Source organism: Chelmon rostratus, chromosome 11 (assembly GCF_017976325.1).
Source record: "Chelmon rostratus isolate fCheRos1 chromosome 11, fCheRos1.pri, whole genome shotgun sequence".
NCBI lineage: Eukaryota > Metazoa > Chordata > Actinopteri > Chaetodontiformes > Chaetodontidae > Chelmon > Chelmon rostratus.
In genome coordinates this window covers 25,237,648-25,258,768 of record NC_055668.1, presented here as the reverse complement: position 1 = coordinate 25,258,768, position 21,121 = coordinate 25,237,648, and the positions used below count along the sequence as shown (strand labels likewise).

At 42.4% G+C, this 21,121-nt stretch overlaps 3 protein-coding genes across 3 annotated transcripts; 1 reads left to right on the top strand and 2 right to left on the bottom strand.

Moving 5' to 3' along the window:
- Positions 1-1,627: 1,627 nt before the first annotated feature.
- Positions 1,628-2,889, bottom strand: lhb (luteinizing hormone subunit beta). The gene is made up of 3 exons (XM_041946826.1): positions 2,796-2,889; positions 2,455-2,573; positions 1,628-1,861 (listed from the first exon to the last, which is right to left on the bottom strand). Exons 1-3 carry the CDS (start codon positions 2,887-2,889, stop codon positions 1,628-1,630), a joined length of 447 nt encoding a protein of 148 aa, XP_041802760.1.
- A 2,964-nt stretch (positions 2,890-5,853) lies between these two features.
- Positions 5,854-9,053, top strand: LOC121613469 (cytochrome c oxidase assembly protein COX20, mitochondrial). Its single transcript, XM_041946827.1, has 4 exons — positions 5,854-5,988; positions 7,057-7,171; positions 7,673-7,736; positions 7,932-9,053. The coding sequence occupies exons 1-4, from the start codon at positions 5,959-5,961 to the stop codon at positions 8,074-8,076; spliced, it is 354 nt and encodes a 117-aa protein (XP_041802761.1). The 5' UTR covers positions 5,854-5,958; the 3' UTR covers positions 8,077-9,053.
- A 2,908-nt stretch (positions 9,054-11,961) lies between these two features.
- On the bottom strand, positions 11,962-19,222 carry LOC121613467 (high-affinity choline transporter 1-like). Its single transcript, XM_041946825.1, has 8 exons — positions 19,039-19,222; positions 18,255-18,368; positions 16,935-17,090; positions 15,776-15,924; positions 14,329-14,472; positions 13,418-13,571; positions 12,844-13,061; positions 11,962-12,767 (listed from the first exon to the last, which is right to left on the bottom strand). The coding sequence occupies exons 1-8, from the start codon at positions 19,220-19,222 to the stop codon at positions 12,216-12,218; spliced, it is 1,671 nt and encodes a 556-aa protein (XP_041802759.1). The 3' UTR covers positions 11,962-12,215.
- Positions 19,223-21,121: the final 1,899 nt, after the last annotated feature.

The following is a 21,121-nucleotide window of genomic DNA, read 5'->3' as shown; positions in this document are numbered from 1 at the left end:
TCAATGTTGGTCAATTATGGCTATCGTAGTCAGGCGGTATTCCACTCTCTGCGTGCCGTCATCCTTTTACTGGCGCGTGCAGTCAGCTGTCAACCTGAAAAATAAAATGACTATTTCACTGAACAATGAAAAAATATGCATATATGCTAAATAATAGGCAATTAAAATATTAATCAAACGTGGTTAATGTGATTTCTGCTCCTGAACCTCAGCGCACAGCCTCTGCACATCAGCGCTCTGCGCCTCACCTGCATTTTTACGCAGGATAAACTTTCATCTGTGAGCGCCCGCGGTGTTTGTTTAAAAACGAACAAACTGAAATAAAATACATTTTAAATAAATGCTCATTAATTATTTTCAGGAGCCGCATCAGAGGGATGAAAGAGCCGCATGCGGCTTCGGAGCCCGGGTTGCCGACCCCTGATCTAGTGGATGCATAATGCAACCCCAGACACCACAGTAAGGTAGTTTCTTTCTATGCGCCTTATAATGCGGTGTGCCCTATATATAAAAAAAGTTTTAAAGTTGGCCATTTATTGAAGGTGCGCGTTATAGTCCGGTGTAATATTCATATTCATATAAGCACGATTTAGCTTAAACGTGCACAGATTTAGTATCTCGTGCGCACGATATAGTTTTTTTTTCTTCATGAAACTTTAGGGGCTCCGTAGGGTTAGCACTGAAAGAGTTCATTTAAAAATATTCTTGACAATAGATTAGTAAAATCAACTCAGTAAACTGTCACAGGCTGCACACCTCCAACTTTGAAAATAAGGGAAATTTTGCGCTGCCCCTCACATATGTTCATGTAAATATAATATATAAGGGAATATATAGCAAAGTGTTATAAATTCAACTGTATAAACTGCACTTTTAATATCATATATTTGCAGTCCTTAATAAGAGCATGTTTTTTTCAGAGAGAATTGCCATGTTTCCTTATTTTAAGAGTGTGTGGTCTAATTTAGGTCCCTAAGAATTTCATAGATCTCATTTTAAGTAATTTGATGCTAAAGTAGCAGGCTTCTTTTGCATTAACAAGGCTTAACTAGATCGCTTGAAATGAGTCTTTTTGATCTTATTCCAGGATTGTACGTGCTACAATGACATGGGGAGTAAAAATCTGTGTTACGTCACTTTTAGGCAATATTATTAAGTATTAATATTAGTATTACTTATTAAGAAATAGATTTTGTGTGCAGAAGACCAAGAAGACATGTATGGATAATCTATCATCACTTGATGTGTGTGTGTCTAATGTGCTGGTTATTTGTTTTTAAGAGATGATTTGGTGATGGTCAGTCTATCTTCACTGTGCAGTCACTTCTTCAAATCAAGACCAGTGTCAACAAAAGATTTAATACAGAAAACCTCTGACACTGTTACCATGAAGCAAGCAAACCACGTCTTCAAAGACAGCTCATATCTCAGATGCATTGCACAATGTAACAGTGATGCCTGCAGGCAACACTGAGTTTTTTATCCAGTTTAATTTTAGGACAAGAAAAAGAAACATATTTTTGTTGCACTAGTGTATGTAATCATCTTTATTAACAGTTGATGCTTAAAGTTAGCACAGTTTCTGTATAGTGTGCTATAGCGTGCCTTGTGCTGCTGTTACTTGGGACTAGTAGTAGAAAGGTATGTCATTCATGCAGAAGTTGGGCTGCAGGCTTTCGAAGGTGCAGTCAGACGTGTCCATGGCACAGCGGCCGCAGGAGCAGCTCAGAGCCACAGGGTAGCTGACGGTCGGGTTCACATCGGGTGGACAGTCAGGGAGCTCAAATGTCTTGTAGTGTAAGTCCCGGTACGTGCACACATGCTGGTAAACGTTGCTGAAAGGTATCTTAATGACAGGGTCCTGGAGGGGAGCGAAAATAGCAAGATTTCTGAAGAGCAACACCAAAGCTGATTTGAACAATCACAGCATCAGGCAGCCTTCGGACAAAAAGTCCAAAACAAACGTTTAAATAGAAATGTGATGAATAGGTCTGAGTGGTTTAGGGTGGCTCACTGTCATGACTAACCCTTGAGAACAGGGCTGTGTTGTTAGCATTTTGTTAGCTACAGCAGTGTTTTTCCAGTCAAAATGTTTGCGGTGAAAAAGGCTTTGAGGTCGTCACCATGCAAACGTAGCTCTGCTCTTTACGGCCACCGTGGTAAAGGGAAGCAGTCATAGAGAAGTTAAAGGAGGTAATCATAGATCTGGTCAAAAAAATAACTTCTCAAATGTTTCATTACATCTACTACTGTAAATGATAGTTTCCATTTTTATTAGCCAGACATTTATTATTCATGTTATCATTTCATACTATCTTAAATGTTGTGTTTCACTTGATATATATATATGTAAAATAAAGCAAATCATTGAACACAGACAGACGCTATGAGGGTTAATCCTTTTTCTCCATGTTTCTATACCTATGGCCCTCTTGTCTTTATTACCTACAATACCTTAGTGATGCAGTGCCCACTGCAGATGGTTGTTTCCACTGGGTGACACTTGGGACAGCCCTCCTTCTCCAGAGACACCGTCTGGTTGATGAGCTGGCAGGGCGGCAGCTGGAAGGCCGCTGATGACGGAAGATGTTTCAGTTTGGTACAAATATGTCACAAAATGTGACTCTTTGTGTTTTCTCACACAAGGAATAAATAAAGGTTTATAGGAGAGAGGCCAAAGGTTACTCAGTTCTTCTTTGAAGGCGACTTTCCAATAAACACATGCAGATTTTTAACAATGAATTTCTGAAGGAGTTGCAGAAATAAAATGTCTGTGTCATTATTGCCTGATTTACCTGCAGGGACCAGGGGCCAAATGGAAGATGAGGCTCCCAGAAACAAACTCAGCATCAAGGGGAACGTCACTCTGCTGACCTGTACAGCCTTCATCCTGCGGGAGACAAGGTGGGTTAGATAATCAGTTAATCAATTATTTAGTCAGTCTGTGTATTGATTATCAGCTCGTGGTCCATTAGTTATGGAGGAAGATAGTTACTGACAGATGGAATAAGTTTGTTCTTCTCATGAAGTGTGCATGATTGCTTAAATTCGTGTTTCCTTGTTGTTTGTTTTGTTTTTTTTATTTATTGCTTTATTTTTTGTCTTTTCCTTTTGTATTTATAATAAAGCAAACTTGCAATAGGTTGAAAATGATCACAAATGCAAAATGAGGTGTCATGATCAGGAATTATGAATCTCTTATTTTCCTGTGAGAGTTCATTATAATAATTGTACAGGTTAAAGATAAAACAAATTAACAAAAACAAAACAAATAAAGACAAACTAAAATGAAATGTTAAATTAGACTTGTTATTGGTTTGATGAGTTTCTGTGATTTAATATTTGTTCAACCATCAATGAATTTAAAGCCCTACGAAAACAAAGTTAGAACATTTTTGGTGACAGATTCTGTTTTTTTTTTCTCTCCTTTGAGTTGGTAAAAGGTGATGTCACATACATCTGTGAACCAATCAGGATTTACCAACAAATTAATCAAAATATAGTGACCCTTTGTGGGGCTGTTTCTCTACCCTGTCAATCAAATCTGATCAAACTGCAGCCACGTAGTCTTGATAAAGCAAATAAACTTTTTGTTTTTTAGATTATATTTGTCTAATATAGATAAGGCAAGCATCAGCATACATTAGACTATTGGCCAGAACTGTGTTTGAGGTGTTCCAGTATATAATTTTGATAGACTGTCTGTCTACCAATTGCAAGTATGAGTAGAACTAACTTTTGGTTGGTCCATATCTTCTAGTTGTGTTCCCTTGGCTCTAATGGAGCCTTTGACCTCTGACCTTGTAAAGAGTAAAAACACACAATCTGGCAACGCACCTGTAAAGCATTAATAACTGATCATATTTTCTGTTAATTTCTATTCTTAAGGCTAGATTACAAAAAGCACAGTTTAATTATGTTTTTTTATTCTTCTGCAACATATTAAAAAATTAAAATGAATAAATACCATCAGATAAACTGACAAATCGCCTGATGGTCGTTGGTTTGAAGGAGCCTGGCTTACCTCTCTGGTGTCTGCAGGTTGTGTGCTGAGGCCGGCTGTCCTGCTCAGTCTTTATACGGCACAGAGGAGCCTGGTATCCAGGATGAAACTTGCTCATATTGGACGTCAACCCTGGTTACCTGTTTGTGTTAAAGGGTGGAACACAGTGCAGTTTCGACCTGAATTAGCTCAAGGGATTAGTCTCGCTCTCTCTGGACCACTTTTACATCCTGTTAAACACAGTGCCAGAATAATGTAGTATTAGAAGAAGCAGTGGTGCCTCGCTCAAGGCCGCTGTGACAGCAGTAGCTTTTAAAGGAGTGAGGGAGTTTAAACTGATATGTGAGCTTTGGCAGTCTTTGTATGGAGTCAGATCAGTCTCAGTGTTAATGAACACACACAGAAGGATTCAGAAATATGTTTTGGGATTTATATATAAATGATTCGCCACGTAAGTATTTTTAAATGCACGCAAAATATTTATCATTGCATATAAATGCAAAACAAATCCACAATGAATAAGGTTCACAAGCGTATTTCTGATGAACACACAAATATTTCTTGTTTTAAATAAAGGTAGTCCAAATGCGCCACATGTTCTGAAGCTGCTGCAGTTAGCTGCTGTCGTCAAACATGGCCATCAGGGGGCGCTTCTGCCTCTCTCTCTGACCTCGCTAAATGTATTGTTAATAATACATCCAGTGTCCAACAGTGTGACCCTCTCTATCCACATTATGAATAGATCTGGTGGTGAGACACTTTCAAGTACGTGTTCTGTATGTTCTAGTGGTTATTACTCCTAGTTTTCGTTTTTGAACATTGATTTGAATCTGAATTCATTTGCAATACTAAACAGTACTTGGGCTGATTGTCCTGCTTGATGCTGGACTGCTGTTTCTATGTGCCATGCTTCTATAGTTATGATAACAACATGAAACATTATAAGGTAACATTAGTTTTTAACAGTTGTGTTTATTGGTGTTTAAACCTCCAGTCTGAAAATAGATCTCACAGACTCCTCAAGGCTTACTTTATGTGACCACAGAGGATGAAGAATCAGTAATAATCTGCTGCTGCCGGTAAATAATCCAGTTTAATCAGTGTGGGATCACTGTGACACGCCGACTTCCTCCTGACTGTTTATGACTTTGAGCTTGTCGTTTCGAAAATTAGGGTGTTTTTAGTGGGATAAGGTGACACAGTATGATTCAGTATTCCTGTTTGTGACGAGCACGCGTCCGAGATTCAGCCTTGAGATTTCAATTTCATTTGATAAAACTCTCTAATGCTGCTGTCTAATGAGACTTACCTGGTTGACAAAGATGTAATACTTCTTATCCATATCTGTTGTCAGGGTCACAATGTAAACCTTGGTAGATTCCAGGGTGGAAATTTTGGTTGCAGAATTTCAGATATCGTAAAATGTTATTGTTTCACACTATTTAAACACTTAGATTGTAGGATTTACAGTTTCATCATTTCATCATTAACTCTTCTGGAGAGAAAAATAAATAAATGTTTATTAGCAAAGAACATATTTGAAGTAAGTATATTACTGTTACTTACTCGATTTATCTTGCTTTTGGCGCAACATTTCAAGAACATGTAATTGCATCTCGAAAAAGTTAGCAACAACAACTTAAAACCGAACCTAAAACAAACATTTTAAAGCAAATTATTTCAAATACATATATTGTGAAAAACGTTCTTAATGTAAAAAAAAAAAACCTTTAAAACCTTTAAAATCCCATGTCAGTGTATAGAAATCACGATGTACATCGGAACTATACATCAACCGTTTTCGCTTACGAGTCGGTGACTAATAGCGGTCGGACCCAGTACGTTGGTACAGCGCATGCGTAAAGGACAATATGGTTACGGAAATAATTGTTATATGAGGATTTTGTAAGATAAATTGCGTGCAAACGTTGCCCGCGGAGAGACACAGCTGGACAATGGCAGGAGAAGAGGAGTCGAAGAACAAGGTAAGAGCCTCCAGTGACTTTACGTCGTAAGATAATATTTTTAATAGAAGAAACTTGTTAGCTTCCAGTGTTTAGAAGGTCACCAGCAGCTATTAACGTTCAGTAACTGTTGACCTGGTGCATGAAGTCCTCACGGTTGCGTTTGGTGAAGTCGTGTTACCTTATCTTACTGAGGCTTTCAGTTAATCCAAAACCGAAGTCTCATCAACGTTAGCCCACAGCTCACCTTTGGGTTAATATTAACAAGACGTTAAACAGAATTGAACTGTATCTCAAGTCAACGTGAGCTAAATTCAAGTATTGTAGCTAGCTATCTGGGCGGCTAACTCTTATATACATGCATTGGTCAAACCAAATCCTGTTCAAATATTTAATCATTAATGATTAACTCATGCACGGAAGCGAAGCTTTCTTGGTCAGCTAATGAAAAGCATTACTGAAATAGGATTATTCACTAAATAGCACTGGATTTTAGTAAAACACTGAAAATATCTCAACCCATTCGCTGCCATCCAACCCGAAAGATTTACACTTTATTCACAGGACTTTTACTTGGTATAGCTGTGCTGTGCAAGTGATGAGTTGAAACCAAAGAGTTTGTACAGCCTATGGCTGATACTGCCTGCATTAAAGTCCTGAGTCATATAGTACTTAACTATGAGGACATACTGTGATAACTAAGAATTGATGGATTTCTTATTGTTTGTATGCATTGGAATACCGTCAATACATTCCCATTCAATGACAAACATCTCTGCTCTCTGGACACACAGTATACATTACTGCTAACACACAGTCTCACATAGGGCCTGCAAAATGGTCAGAAAACTATATACTCATAAAAACAATAGATTAAAAACAAAGTCATGTCAACTATGGATCCACACGATGACTCTTTGTAACGATTGATTAGAATATTCACATTGGATTTGAATTCACAGTCGGTCTCAATTTCACTTAATACCAAAGAAAATAAGTCACATTTTATCCCTGCTTCTGTCTCTTTGTCTTTCCTGTCTGCCTGTCTGCCTGTCTGCCTGTCTGCCTGTCTGTCTGTCTGTCATTCAGGGATTCAGGCAGTTTGGGATTCTGGATGTCCAGAAAATTCCGTGTTTCAGAGATGCCATCCTGCATGGAGCAGGGGGCTCGTTAACTGCTGGCTTGCTTCACTTTCTGGCCACTAGTGAGTCTTATTGGAGTGTGTGTGTGTGTGTGTGTGTGTGTGTGTGTGTGTGTGTGTGTGTGTGTGTGTGTGTGTGTGTGTGTGTGTGTGTGGGGCGCTCAACTTTCAAGTGATTAATTTATCACATAGATTCTTGAACCACCCACAAGAGGGTTTTGAGAGTTAAGTTTTGTCCAGGTGTATTGTCACTGGAGTCTCTCCTGCCCATAATGTAAGAGAGAAAGTAAATGCTGAAATATTTCACAATGACATGTTTAAAGCCTGATCTGGACTTTATTCACTTCGGTTGACTTAGAAGTGAATGTGCAGATCTCAAAGAACGTCAGTTTTATTTAACATCATATCCAAAATCTCCTGGTAGCTACTGGTAAAGCTCTGTACTTCAGGAATTTGACTTTCATGTTTTCAACAAATCAGATGTCCTTTCAGAGTGAAATACAAACTTTTGCAAAGAGGCGAGGGGAAAGTTTGTGTGAACCCAGTTTGTCCTGTTGTCCGCAGGTCGGGTGAAGAGGTCTTTTGACGTGGGATTTGCCGGTTTTATGCTCACCACACTGGGGTCCTGGTAGGTCTTTGCGCTGACTGAATCTCCATCCTTTTCTTGTCTGGCTTTCACTTTTGGATCAGAACATACTCTTTCTATTTTTCACGTGCATACCATGAAAGAAAAGCTCTGCAGCGATGAGCTCTCTTCTTTCTGCAGTTTCCTCTCTAGTTACTCGTGTCGGTAACAGAAACCCTGTCGTGTCTCCTTCTGCAGGTTTTACTGCAGGATTAACAACGCTAAGCTTCGTGTGCAGCAGAGGAAGATCCAGGACAGCGTGAAGAACATGGTGGTGTATGAAGGGACCGTTCTGGACCCCACCAAGAAACGTGCTGCAGAAACACCATCAGGCCCCTCATGACCCCCCAAAGTTCCTACAAAGCCTCAGTATCCATGTTGGGATTTTTTTTTTTTTTTTTCCTCAAGAATGACTTTGGCTGCAGAAATGATGGAAGGAGAGGAAGCTGTTATGCTTTTGTTTTTTTTCGTTCAACAACTCAAGTTAAAATCTGAAGTATTTCCACTGCAGGAACTTTCCCCAGTAACTAGTGTGTTTCCACTGCAGGGACTAAGGCCTAATCAAGCTCCGGCTGCTGAGTGCCTGCTCAGGGGGCGTACTTTCCAAAACAGAACTGGAATTTGGGGGTGGGGCAGCACTGAATGTTGATTAGTCGAGTACTTGCATCATTTTATTTAATCCACCATTTTCAGAAAACGTGCAGCTGCAAAGCAGTTTGTTTTTATGTTCCTTGTGTTCTGCCACAGCAGCATGGAGTTAGAGAAGAAATGCTTTTGAAAGATGAACCGACGACAACGTCTTGTTTTATAGTCGTGCCCAAAATGGTGTGTAAGAACAGCGGTTGCTTTGTCATTCTTCGGCAGACTAATTTGCCATCACAATCTTCTCTGGTCTTTAGAAGGCACCAATGGACTGAAGGGACCTTTTCGTTCACTGAAAAGTAGTTCCTGGGTCTAAAAGTTCTGGAATACGTGGCTTTAGATCTCAAATTCCAAGCTGTTCTTCAGAGGATCCTAAAGGTTTAAATTTAATATTATCTGACTGATGTTCCACCACTCCCTGAAACAAACAACATGCTGTGAATTCAGAGAGTCCTCTCTGCCACGCATACCAACCTACCACTAACGTTTTCTTTTATTTGAGAAAGTCTACACACCTGCTGTGACATCACTGATTAGGGCGTGACCTAAAGTGTAACATGCAGCTCTCTGTGATCGACGGTTAAACCAGACTTTAAATTCACCTGAAATCTGACTGTTCTATCATTAGTATTTAAGAGTTTAAGAGTATGTCAAATAAATTATGTACTGATGTAGCAATGTGTGTGTGTGTGTGTGTCTGTGCGCGCGCAGTCCTGGGTGTTTCATCACTGTTCCTGAAATTGTAAGTAATTGTTGCATCTGTATTTTTCCTCTTAACATATTTCTGACTTGAGGTGAAGTTGCCTGACCCTGAATCCCTACATGCTCTAAGAAGGAAATCATAGCAGCTCACACCAGACTTTTTAGAATCATTCTCTGAATGTCTGTGCAACATGGCTGTTTTACTGAAATTATATTGTGTAAAACTTTGAACATAATTCATCTGCACAGCCCTTTCTGTTGTTTTTGGAGTTATGGATTGAACTTTTTGACCTCTGTATGTATAAAGTGATGGTTTTGTGGGTCACCCTGCATAAATGTGCCTTCTGTCTATCACGTTAAACCAGGTGTGGTGTGCTGTTATACGACCAGACGACCAGCAGGAGGCACTGCACCATCAGGCATCAAGTCTTGCACTGTGTGTATCTGTGAGTTTAACTTGTTTCAACGCCACTGAGGAAAGTGAAATGTGATCGATCACATCAAGCAAGTTACATTAAAATCTTATTTTCAGTCTGGTCCAAAACCACAACCACTCCACAAACGTGCCGTCTCAGGTGCCCCTCAAGTAGATAAAATGTGATAAAGTCTCCTTTCTTATTTTTATTTTGCCCCATAGTCATCAACAGTCGGCTTTAATGATGTCCATGTATTTTACTGATAGCAGAAGCTGAATTGCCTCCGTCTTCCAAGTGTATTTTGAGTTTATCTCTCTATACAATCACCTCACATCCACAGAACAAATACAAGAGCAGATCTCAGGATGAGAGAAGCTTAGATTTTACAGCTGTTTGTAAAGAAATTGTTGTGTACGGTTGTACACCAATAATACACAGACTTAAGTATTTGTGCACTCAGTAGTTTTGATACCACTTTTTTTCTTTTTAAAATGCATATATGTATAAACATAAACTCTCATTCTAAATGTCATCACCAGCTTCATCATCAGCAGTCAAACAGGGGACACAGGAAGCAGGCAGAGCAGCGTCGTGCTTGTGTGGTCTTATTATAGAAGACCTTTATCTCAGTCTGAGTTTCGGCGTCCTCACTGTCCCGTGGGATGTTTGTTCCACCAGAGCTGCTGGCACAGAGACAAGTCAGGAGCGAGATGTCACCTTGTATAATACCTCTCTGATAAATTGTTACTTGACCTAGATCCACGCAGACATCAGAGGACAGTCCGGATGTCAGTCACAGCCCCGGCATGCCACACAGTCCCATGTCGAATTATCAAGCAGAGGGTGGTTATTTTTGTGTGTCGTATATATGACACAAATATTCATGTATGGCTACACATCCAAACACACGTTTCAAGTGCATTAATTACTATCTTTAAAGCCTAAAACTTTTTCCAAGCACTTAAAAGGAAATTGTGGTATTTGTGAACCGAACTGTTATTCTCATATTTTTTTATCCATGATCACTATTTTCCTCATTATCTTCAGTGTAGAGATTTGGGGGAGGCGGACTGATCGGGATGAGGAGCACGAGATGTGAGAGGCTCCTGCTTCCTTCCCTGATCTGCGGTCTTGGCATTGATCCCGATGATGTTCTTGGGCTTTTTTGAAATACTGATTGATAAATACCAGGATTTTCCTCTCATGCTGAAGTCATTTGGCTGACGATGCTTCGCACTGTGAGTTTATAAAGAGTGATTACACGAGAAGGCGCTTTAAAGTCATCTCTTTGCCATAGTGTGTTTAAAACAATAAGAGATGTGCCGGTATCACATTGTGGGTGTTGTTTGTGAAGTGAAAGACACCACATTGACCACAGCCTGAAATAATATTTCAAGACAATGCGGCTTTCAAAATACTTTACTTTACAGAGTGGGTGGATTATCTAATGAGCCTCACAGGCGCAGGTCTCAGGGTCCTGTGGAGCCTCTGTATTAAGTGACTCTTATTAATATTTGTCTTTGAATTGTTTCTGATTGAGTTTCCTCCGCGGGGTGGCTTGGCTCACTCTTAGAGATGGATGAAGGAGCTCAGACTGCAGAGGGAGGTCGGAGTAGGGCCGCTGCTCCTTCATGTTGAAAGGAGCCAGCTGATGTGGTTCGGGCATGTGATCAGGATGCCTCCTGTGCGCCCTCCTTTGGAGGTTTTATCTGGTATGTCTAACTGGCAGGAGACCCGGGGGTAGACGCAGGACATATCTCGTCCGGCTCGACATCCCTCCAGGTTGTGGCTGGCCTGCTGCCACCCCATCCCGGCCCCAGAGAAGCAGCACAAAATGCTTTTTTGCTCCCGATCTCAGTCCAAGTCTTTTATTTCTGAGTTGTTGCCATTAACAAGTCTGATTTTACATTTCTTTGTATTTTATACAGTAAGCACACATCAAAAAAATCAATGCGTAGCTTCAAGAAGATATGACTGAAGATATCACTAGGTTTCCACTAGTGGTTTCCTGCAAAATATTGTGCATCTAAAGGGTTGTGAATAATATGTGGAAGCTTTGAAAAAGGGCTCAAACAGCCCTCCTTCATCTCCATGAGGGCAGCTATGACTCAGGAGGTAGAGTGGTCGATCTATGGCCCCTACACGTCAAAGTGTCCTTGTGATGTGCGTGACTGGTTATTGCTCCCGATGAGGGCACCTTCCATGGTAACCTCTGCCACCAGCGTACGAACGGTGACTTGCATTCATCCAATTCGTACGCTGGTGTGCTTTGAGTGGTCGGTAAGAGAAGAAAAGCACTACATAAATTAACAAGAAACTAGCATTCGATCGACGGCAGCGCTTTGGAGCTACGGCTAACCTGCAGGATGTCGCTTAAAAACATGTGAGACAATAGTGAGCATTGTGTTGCTGTTCAGGGTGAGTGCAGAGTGATTCATGTGTTTGTTTGCAGAGGTCTATTGTCCTATAAGCTGTTAGTGCTTGAAGGTATCACTGCTGCAAAAAACTGCAGAGAAAACGCTGAGCTCTTATAATAACAACAAAGAGCATAGATGTGATGCTTTTTCATACACTGTAGACGTACAATATACAAAAATATACAAAAATTCAAAATATATTGTACTATTAAAAGTATGTCATTACACAGTACATACCTTTGTTCTTAAGCCACTCCATACTGATGAAAAATGTATAAAAATGTAATTCAAATAATATTTCTCACTTAACATGTTGATTCTAGCATGGGCTCACACACTTCATTGTCCTCACTTTGTTCTTTGGAGTTCCTGTCCTTAGTGTCGGATTTGGCGCCACCTTGTGTCTGTGCCGAGTATTCAGCTTTAACGTTAAAAACATCCCACTTCTCAGGAATCAGGCCTCTGCTGAAGAGCAGAGCTGCCAGGTAGGAGAACAACAAGATGGACACCAAAGCAGACAGCATGCAGATGGTCCTGATTGGGGAGCGTTGGACGTAAACGCCATTCACCAGAGTGCATCCTGGGAAGCGGAGAACGGGTGGTATCCCGAGCAGCGGCTCCCCGCACAACACGCGCAGCAGCATGCCCACCACGCAGCCCAGAACGGCCCCGTAACCGTTGGAGACCTTGAAGAAGAGGATGCAGACGAGCTGCGGCAGCATGAGGGTGTAAGTGAGGTCGGATCGCAGCATCCAGATCATCAGGACGCTGTTGTCCAGGAAGGTGAGGGAGGTGCCGGCCAGACCCACCACCACCACTGAGACCCGGATCACCCACTGGATCTCCTTCTCTGACGCCTGGAGCGAAGAAAACCAACAAATATCAGAACGTTTTTTTACACTTATATTCCAGAATGCAGCTCCTCCTCCTCACCTGTGTCCTCAGGATGTTCCTATAGATGTTGGAGGTGAAGATGGAGGCTGCAGACAGCAAGGCCGAGTCAGTGGATGACATCACGGCGGCGGCCACCGCCCCGATGCCGACGATGGAGATGTAGGTTGGGGTGAGGTGCTGCAGGACGATGGGCAGGACGAGTCCCGTCTCTCCACGTCCGGACGGAGACGGAGAGCCATAAGAAGTCAGGTTCCAGTCTGAGGAGCAAGAAGGTGAGCAGCATTTCTTTAAACTTTCCTTTAAATCAGCAAAGATTAATCCTAAAATCTTACATCCTGCACTGCACAAGGTTTAATGTGATTCAGTGCGGTTCAGTTATTTTTAATACTTTTCATACTTTGACAGCTCGACAGACCAAAAACAAAAGCACTAAGAGCGACATTCATTTTCTATTTCATTTAATCCTTTTCTATTTAATCCTAAAATAACAATAGCGTCATAAAATAGCATCTGCATGAAAGAAAAAGCCTTTAATGGAATATTTTTAGCCAGTGTGAAGTGTAAAAGAGGCTAAAATTAAGATGAAAAGCGATGTTTTCGTCTCTGAACCGACCTGTTGATGCAGCCACAGCACCGAGGAGTATGGGAGGGATGCCTAACGTGGGAACGATGAAGGCGGCAGCGAAGCAGGTGATCTTGGCTGTGGCTGAGGAGGTGGCTGACAGCGTCCTCTGGTGGAAGTTCTGCAGACCCAAGTTCCCCAAACCCTTCAAGAGACGAGGGAGGACAATCATAGAGGCGAGGTAGAGCAGACCGTACTGGGTCACAGCAGCCGAGGAGTTTTGCTTCTCAATCGCCAAACTTAAAGTTTTCACAACTGGGAAACGGGTGAAAATTTAGTTTCCCTGTGCAGCAGACAAAGTATTTGTTGAGGATTCTGGAAATACCTTCAAAACTGCCAAATGAGATTTTGGTTTTAGGAAAACTTAATCTTTTGGCAAAACAAATAATTAGCTCTGTGACCTATAACGTGACCTGAATAAAACACGAGAGGCACGAGGTGGAGCTGGAGCTGCTCAGTCATCCTTACCTCAAACCTCCACCTCTGATGGAGATGAAGTCCTTCAGTCTCCTCCACCCGAGCTCATTAAAAGACTTAGCTCGACCTCTTTACAGTGTCGTGATAAACTGCTGGCCTCAGCTGTGAGTTAGTTATAGCAGTTATAGAAAACTTTAGCCGGCTTTACAGTCTCATTCAGCAAATGCATCATTCCTGCAGCTGCAGATGCAAAGATGAAACCTGAGGAGAGTGTTTGCGTAACACAGGCAGTGCCGTCCACTTCATTGCACAAGACAGATCACAGACTATTGAAAACAAAGCAAAGACCCCAGCCTCATGTTTGGATCCTCTCCAGTCCAAACCTGAAACACGCTGTCCGTGATTTAATAAAACAGCGAGGCCGACGACTCCTCAGCGACTCTAAACACGGGTCGAATCCTTCATGAGGACCGTTCCAGTCTTACCAGAAGTAGAAAGTTGTCGATCCACCTCCAGGCTCGGTCTGCCTCCAGGGTGCCGACCCACGGAGACTGGAAGGTGTAGTTGTAGGCTGTCTCGGTGATGTCCAACACGGCGGGGTTCATTAGGGCGAAGGGGACGCACAGCCACTGAGAAAAAGCAGTGACGTTAAGCACACTGACAGCCCTTCCTCTTGGAATCTATCCAAGCATTATGCAAGAGGAGGGGTCTCTGAACGGGCTGTCTTCTTCTGCATGAACACGGATCGAGGAACACACTCGGTTTCCAGTTCACCTGACTGACACGTGTTTGGACTGGACAGCCACCGTCGAGCCATCTAAGACCGGTCCTGGACCATCGTCAGGGCACGCGATGGCTAAACAACAGAGAGCTTTACTCTTACTTTAAACCTTCATTCAAAGCTGCTTGTAACAGCAGAAAATGTAGCCTAAACGGCTAAAGCTACTTCCATAGATCTTCAAGAGGATGGTAAATCATTTTAGGAAATATGCTATTTGCTTTCTTTCCTGGGGGGAGATGTGAAGATCAGCACCACGCTCACGTCTGTGCGTTTAAATGATGCGATGTAAGGTTAAGTTAAGTTATTAACTTCCCTTCATGCAGCAATATTTAGCTAAAGTTTGCTCATATTAGCCACCATAACCTACTGGTCATGGTCCTGTTTTTCAGGACACAGCCAGGCTAGCTGTTTCCACCTGCCTCCAGTCTTTATGCTAAGCTTGGCTAAGCATCTACAGGCCGTTGCTCTCTGCTTAAAGGATAACTTTCGTTTTTTTACAACCCGGACCTTATTTCTAGCATTAAATACGCTCATTTACTCACCCAGACAACTTTGGTGGCATTTGGAGTCGTTTTGAAGAAATTAGCCCCAGAGGAGCGGCGCGTATATCCGTACAATGCGAGTAATCGGGGCATCCATGCTATGCATCCATGGTGCTATTCCCCTCTGAGCCCGTGGTGGCATGTTATCAACATCCGGCGTCTCTAGACAACTACCTCTGACGTGGATGATGTCATTACCGAACGCCACGCGCTGCGAGCAGCCAGCCACAACACGGCTGACTCTGCGGCGGTCGGCTACGAATACGCAATAACGAACCATAGCTGTGCCAAACTACAGCTAAACTAGCCGACTGCCAGCTCAGAGGGGAATAGCACCAGCATATCATAACTAAATATTGGAATATGAACAAGTTTCGCCGATTATGCGTTTATAGAGGCTGCGCATGGATGCCCCGAGTACTCACATTATACGGATATACGCGCCGCTCCTCTGGGGCTAATTTCTTCAAAACGACTCCAAATGCCACCAAAGTTGTCTGGGTGAGTAAATGGTCGTATTTAATGCTAGAAATAAAGTCCAGGTTGTAAAAAACGAAAGTTATCCTTTAACACACAGACATGAGAGGGAATATAAAAGCAATGACTCACCAGGCTGAGGAAGATGAGGATGAGCTGTATGATATCTGTGTAGGCCACAGAGTAGAGGCCTCCCAGCAGGGTGTAGGTGATGGCCACGGCAGCAGAAATCCAGATGCTCACAGTGTACGACAAATCCAGGATCACACTCATGGTTACACCTGTTTAATGCGTTCACATTAGGGTCTTCATCACGGCCGTGTTATTAGGACTGAAACACCAAAGCTCTCGGTGTTTAGCTGCCCTTATCGTGCCACCTAAACCTATTTTTAACCTTAAAGTGAGATATAAGCTTGTAATCAAGGCTATCTAAGGTATTGATGAGTGTATTGATGCTGAGAGAAACTCAACCCATGAATAACCCTTGAAAGCTGCTTTCTTCTTTGGACAGTTGGACTAAAATACACCAGAATTCTGGAGCTGGGATGGGCGAGACTTTGGCTGGCTGAATTTCCTCGGATATACACCCGAAGGGCTTTAAATGGGTCATCCCTGATCAGTTCACCTTAACCAGCCACTAACACGACTGGATTAATGAGGCAGATCTTGATGTCTGGGAGCTTTGAATATGTGATATCAATAAATCAGCAAATATGATTCGTTATATAAACAAAAAAGAGTTTAAACGTTTGAAAACCTAAAACCTTCTCGGGACATTGTTTGAACTGGAATTTCTTCTTCTGCCAACGTGAACACTCATATGAATATATTTATGCTAAGCTAATATCAGCCTGGACTATTGGAAACAGCACAACATGCTGTAATATTGCACATTTTCAGCATTATAGCCAAATGTAGTGCAAAGGTCAAAGCCCGAGCACCTGTACACTGGACTTAAGATTTACCTGTCAGGCTTGATTTGTTGCAGGAAAGTGAATTTAGAGATCAAATCTAGAATTCAGCGGCTTTTTCTTTACATCGGGACTTGATCTTTACAACGTAGTTTGTTTATTTACCCCCACATCACTGCCTCACAAACATCCCTCCATTACTGGTGTGATTTACGGTCTTGTTTCCTTGCCGGAGTTATTTCAGGCCAACTGTACAATTAGACGGAAGCTTGTGTTTCACTCGTCACCTCAGCGAAGAGCTGCGATCAGCAGCTGCCGCGCTGCCAGGGTCGGCAGACGAGTATCGAATGCATCCCTCCCACACACACAAGCATTCTTACCTAATCCTATGAGTGTTCCCGTCACCCACATAATCTCCGATACGAGTGAAGCCAGAGAAAGAGCGGCCGTCGGTACTTTTCCGTATTTGATCTGGAAAGGATCCATCATGGTCACGTACTTATTGTTTCTCATGGGCTCGGCGAAGAACAGGCCGCCTCGAGGATGGAAGAGAGAAATAAAAAGGTTCAGATTTTGCATTAATTAGTTTGACCAGATATTTAGAAAACCAGCTGAAGTCTAAACATTCCTACTATCCAGCTAAATTTTTGTAATTTAGCAGCTTTAAAGTTAAAAAAAAAAAAAGGCAAAATGTTTAGCATTTTCCACAGGAAACAGGAAAAAGGAAACTCCTGATGCATCTGGTTTGGTGGATTTGGATGGTATGACAGCTCAGATGATAAACACACTCAGTAAATATGCCGGATTTGATTTGTGCAATAGTGCATCTGCTCTTTTTCTCTTAATGTCAGTGTCATAGTTCATAAAGCACAAAAACTCCACAATAAAACACATAAAAACACCCTGACAATCAGTTAAACATGCTGAATACACAGTAAAACCAGACTGTCAGTGTGTGATGTGCAGCCACATTCATGTCCGTGTACATTCATCAGGGTTAAGAGGATAAAGCTTTCTTTCCTCATGTGATTTGCACGTGGAGGTGGAATGTTGTTTTTCTCTGTTAATCTGCACACGTAGGAGACGTTCAGGTTACCACAATCCGTGTTTCTGTCCGTCGCAAAACATGATTTGTTTTCATATTCAAGAAAAAAAAAATCCATCCTCATGGTTCACTCGCCACTCCTCTGTGATGCCTCGCAGAGGTTAATCACAGTTTGGGGAATTTCTCTAAACCTGCCTGGTCTGTTTCTGCTTTAGTAAGCGATTTCCCATGTTTCCCAGGAGGCTACAGCACCATCAAGGCTACTTTCTTTCTGTTATCACACTCTTTACCGGCGTCCTCATGTTAGATTAGTATGTATCATTTAAACTTGTTACTGTTCTGTTTCCTGTCACATTTCAGACTTTTTTATTTCAAGGACTGTACTGACTGACTGGAGACTGTAATCATCAGTGACAGGCTGTAGAATACTCAGTGAGCACTGTGTTGTTTGTTGTTTTGACTCATTTTCATTATTTAACCACAGATGCTGTAGTTTTCCTGATACAGACGTTCGACCCTCAGCACAAACTCTCTGTCCATTTTCCGCTGTGGTGTTTAATGAGCACTACAGGCTCTCTCCTCTACAGTTTTTCTTTAATTCACACAATCCCTGTGTGACACCTGTTCCTGGAACAGCACTGAAAGGAATTCTCACCAATGATGAAGCACATGGTTGCTGCGATTGGCATGACGGCCCAGATCAGTCCCATGGAGGGGTTGTACACTGCCTCTGCTGTGCCCACAATGAATCCACCTCCAACCCATGTGGCTGTATCACACACACACACACACACACACACACACACAGCAGAGGACAGTAGCAGGAAGGTTAAAATTGAAATTAATTGAAATTAAACTGAATTTTACTGTAAATTTAACGACCAGCTCCTCTGAAGTATCGAGGTCATGAAAGTTGTTTCTGAGCTGAAACAAGTGATCAGGACTGAAAGTTATTATTCTAACACATGAAAGACGTGGACATATTCAGGATAAATATCCCCTGCTGTATTTGTTTATTCTGATGGGCTGGTCTGGCTGGAGAGGAGAGATTAAACTCTTATTCTCTCCGTTTCTATTGGTTTTTGTCCCCATGCACGAATAAATAAATAAATAAATAAAAGTCGAATGATTTAAAAGCTCAGAGACATTTTGTTTCTGCTGTTTCACCGCAAGTTATTTTTGGCCGATTGAAAATATATATTTAAATAATTCCTTAAAATTTGGCACGTTAGGACGCGTTCAATGTGGCTGCTGTAAAAACGGTGAAACTGCGTCGGAGGTGAGCGCACATTTTATTCTGTGATCCACAGCAGAAATCACGTTACATCAGACGGACAAACTGCTGAAACCTCTGTAGCACAACAGGCCTCCAGCAACACCAGACCGTTAACCAGAGACGCGTCCATGTCGCCGCCCGCCTCCTCCCCGCCGGTACTCGCCTGTCATGGTGAAGATGCCGACCACCAGGTTGATGCCCCGGTTGCCCAGCAGCGCCATCTCCGTTTTATCCCCCTGGCCCTTCTTGGCTTCCCTTTTGGACTTGACTGAAGCCCAGATGCCGATCCCGAGGACCAGCAGGTAGAAGAGCATCATAACGGCCACTCCGGGGACGTTGAGAGCCATGATGGAGGTGCAGGTTTCCGACTGAAGGACCGAGCGTGTGCCGGGCTGTCTGGATGATGAAGCATAGCTATCCTCCCTGCTGCTGCATGAGGAGTCATGGAGGAAATGCTCCGGAGCTCAGCGGAGGCGCGTGGAACTGCACATAACGCGCAGCAGCCAGCTCAAGGTGACACACATCCATACGCCAGAATATTCTTACGTATATGTATTTTTTTATTCACATGTGTGTGTTTAGATCGACAATAAAAATATTTGAGAAATGCGCATTTAAAGATTTTCATGCAATCAAACGTGTTTTCTATATATGAGGCCTGTATGGTTGGCTTTTCCCCAGAAATAAACATTTAATGTATTTACTGTATATTCCGTTTGTTATTACTCTTCCATAGTTCATTTCTAGTGGCGGGGTCCGCCATTCCTGCGCTGGGTTCAAATTGCCCTGACGGGCATGAGGGACTCAAGGGAAGTATGCAAAATGTAGTACAGCGTTACATTTTGGAGGGTATTTTATCATGAAGCAGTCAGAGTAAATGCAAAGTATTCCACACCGAGGTTAGTGCTGCAATACGATCTCCCTCCCTACATACGACCACCTGTTATCAAGTGACCAAACTGGCCACATGAGGTCAACTGAGCAAACTCCGACCACTAATGACATGTAAGTGAGAGCTTAGGATGAAAGCCTTGCATATTTGTTTAATGGCATTTATTTATTATTATTATTGTTGTTCTTATCAAGGCGGTAAAACCGTGACAGGGCTGCCATGAGAGGACTCATATTTATTTAAAGAAAGAAGCACCAAGGTTATATAAGAAGAAGAAAATATATATGCACAAACCAAAGCCAATATGTGGGTAAAAAAATCCAATAATTGACAACAAACATTGATTAGTAATTACTATTTTATGCATTTAAGAAAGCAGTCATGGACCGTATTTAACAGCTTGTAGTAACATGAGATTATTGTTTCTGTGGTCGTGGTTATGACCTACATGTTACAAACATTAGTCACATGCTCTGTTCTGTGATGCTAACTTTCTCCCACCTCTCATACGAGCAGAAACACGCCTGTTGTTTGCTGGCAGCAGGCTGCTGCGCTGGTTTGCAGTATAACGTACGAGGCCTTTTATTTTTGTCACAGTGTGGAGGAGCTGATGTGGTCTCTGACTCGCCGAGCCGGGGAAGGTGAGCGAGAGGGCTCCCACTCCTACTGCACATAAATATACTCTGTCAATAGCACTGCAGACCGTAAAAACAAAAGGCGGCCACATCCTTGTGAGAAGTGGGGTTATTGGTGATTGTTGGTTTTCAGTAGAATAAAAACAGGCTGCTAATATTAAAAAAACATATTGGCTAATGTCAGAATATGAAGATAAGCATAAACATGTTGCAGGAATCTGCAGGTTATTCAAGCATCAACACCAGCAACATCATGCTGTGTTTCCCATGATGCAAAGCAACATGCAGGGCCTTTTCACAGAAACAATAGACCCGTTCGCATTAACTCAGAGCGTCCAGCTGGTCACAGGTCAGCTGCGGCAAGACCCGAACAGATCGTCAGTAAAGATAAGCTGAAAGGAGCCGAGGGGGGGCTCAACGTATTTTTAAGTTCCCTCCCAGCTCAACAAGTGAAGTATGAAGCAGAAGGACGAAGCTTTGATGCGTTTTACGTGTCAGGGGGCCTGAATGGGCGGCGGGAATAACAGCCGCTGATGATTTGTGCGGTCACGTGATTGGCCGGTCTGAGAGGGCCTCACTGTTCTGCACACTTGCCATTCTTATGTGAGCAGACTCTGGAGGTAGCTTTAAAATGTCGCCCCCGTCGATGTCCCCGACCCTCCTGATAATGGAAGGCGCCTGATGAGTTATGCCTCTGTGTGACGCGGGACATACTGTGT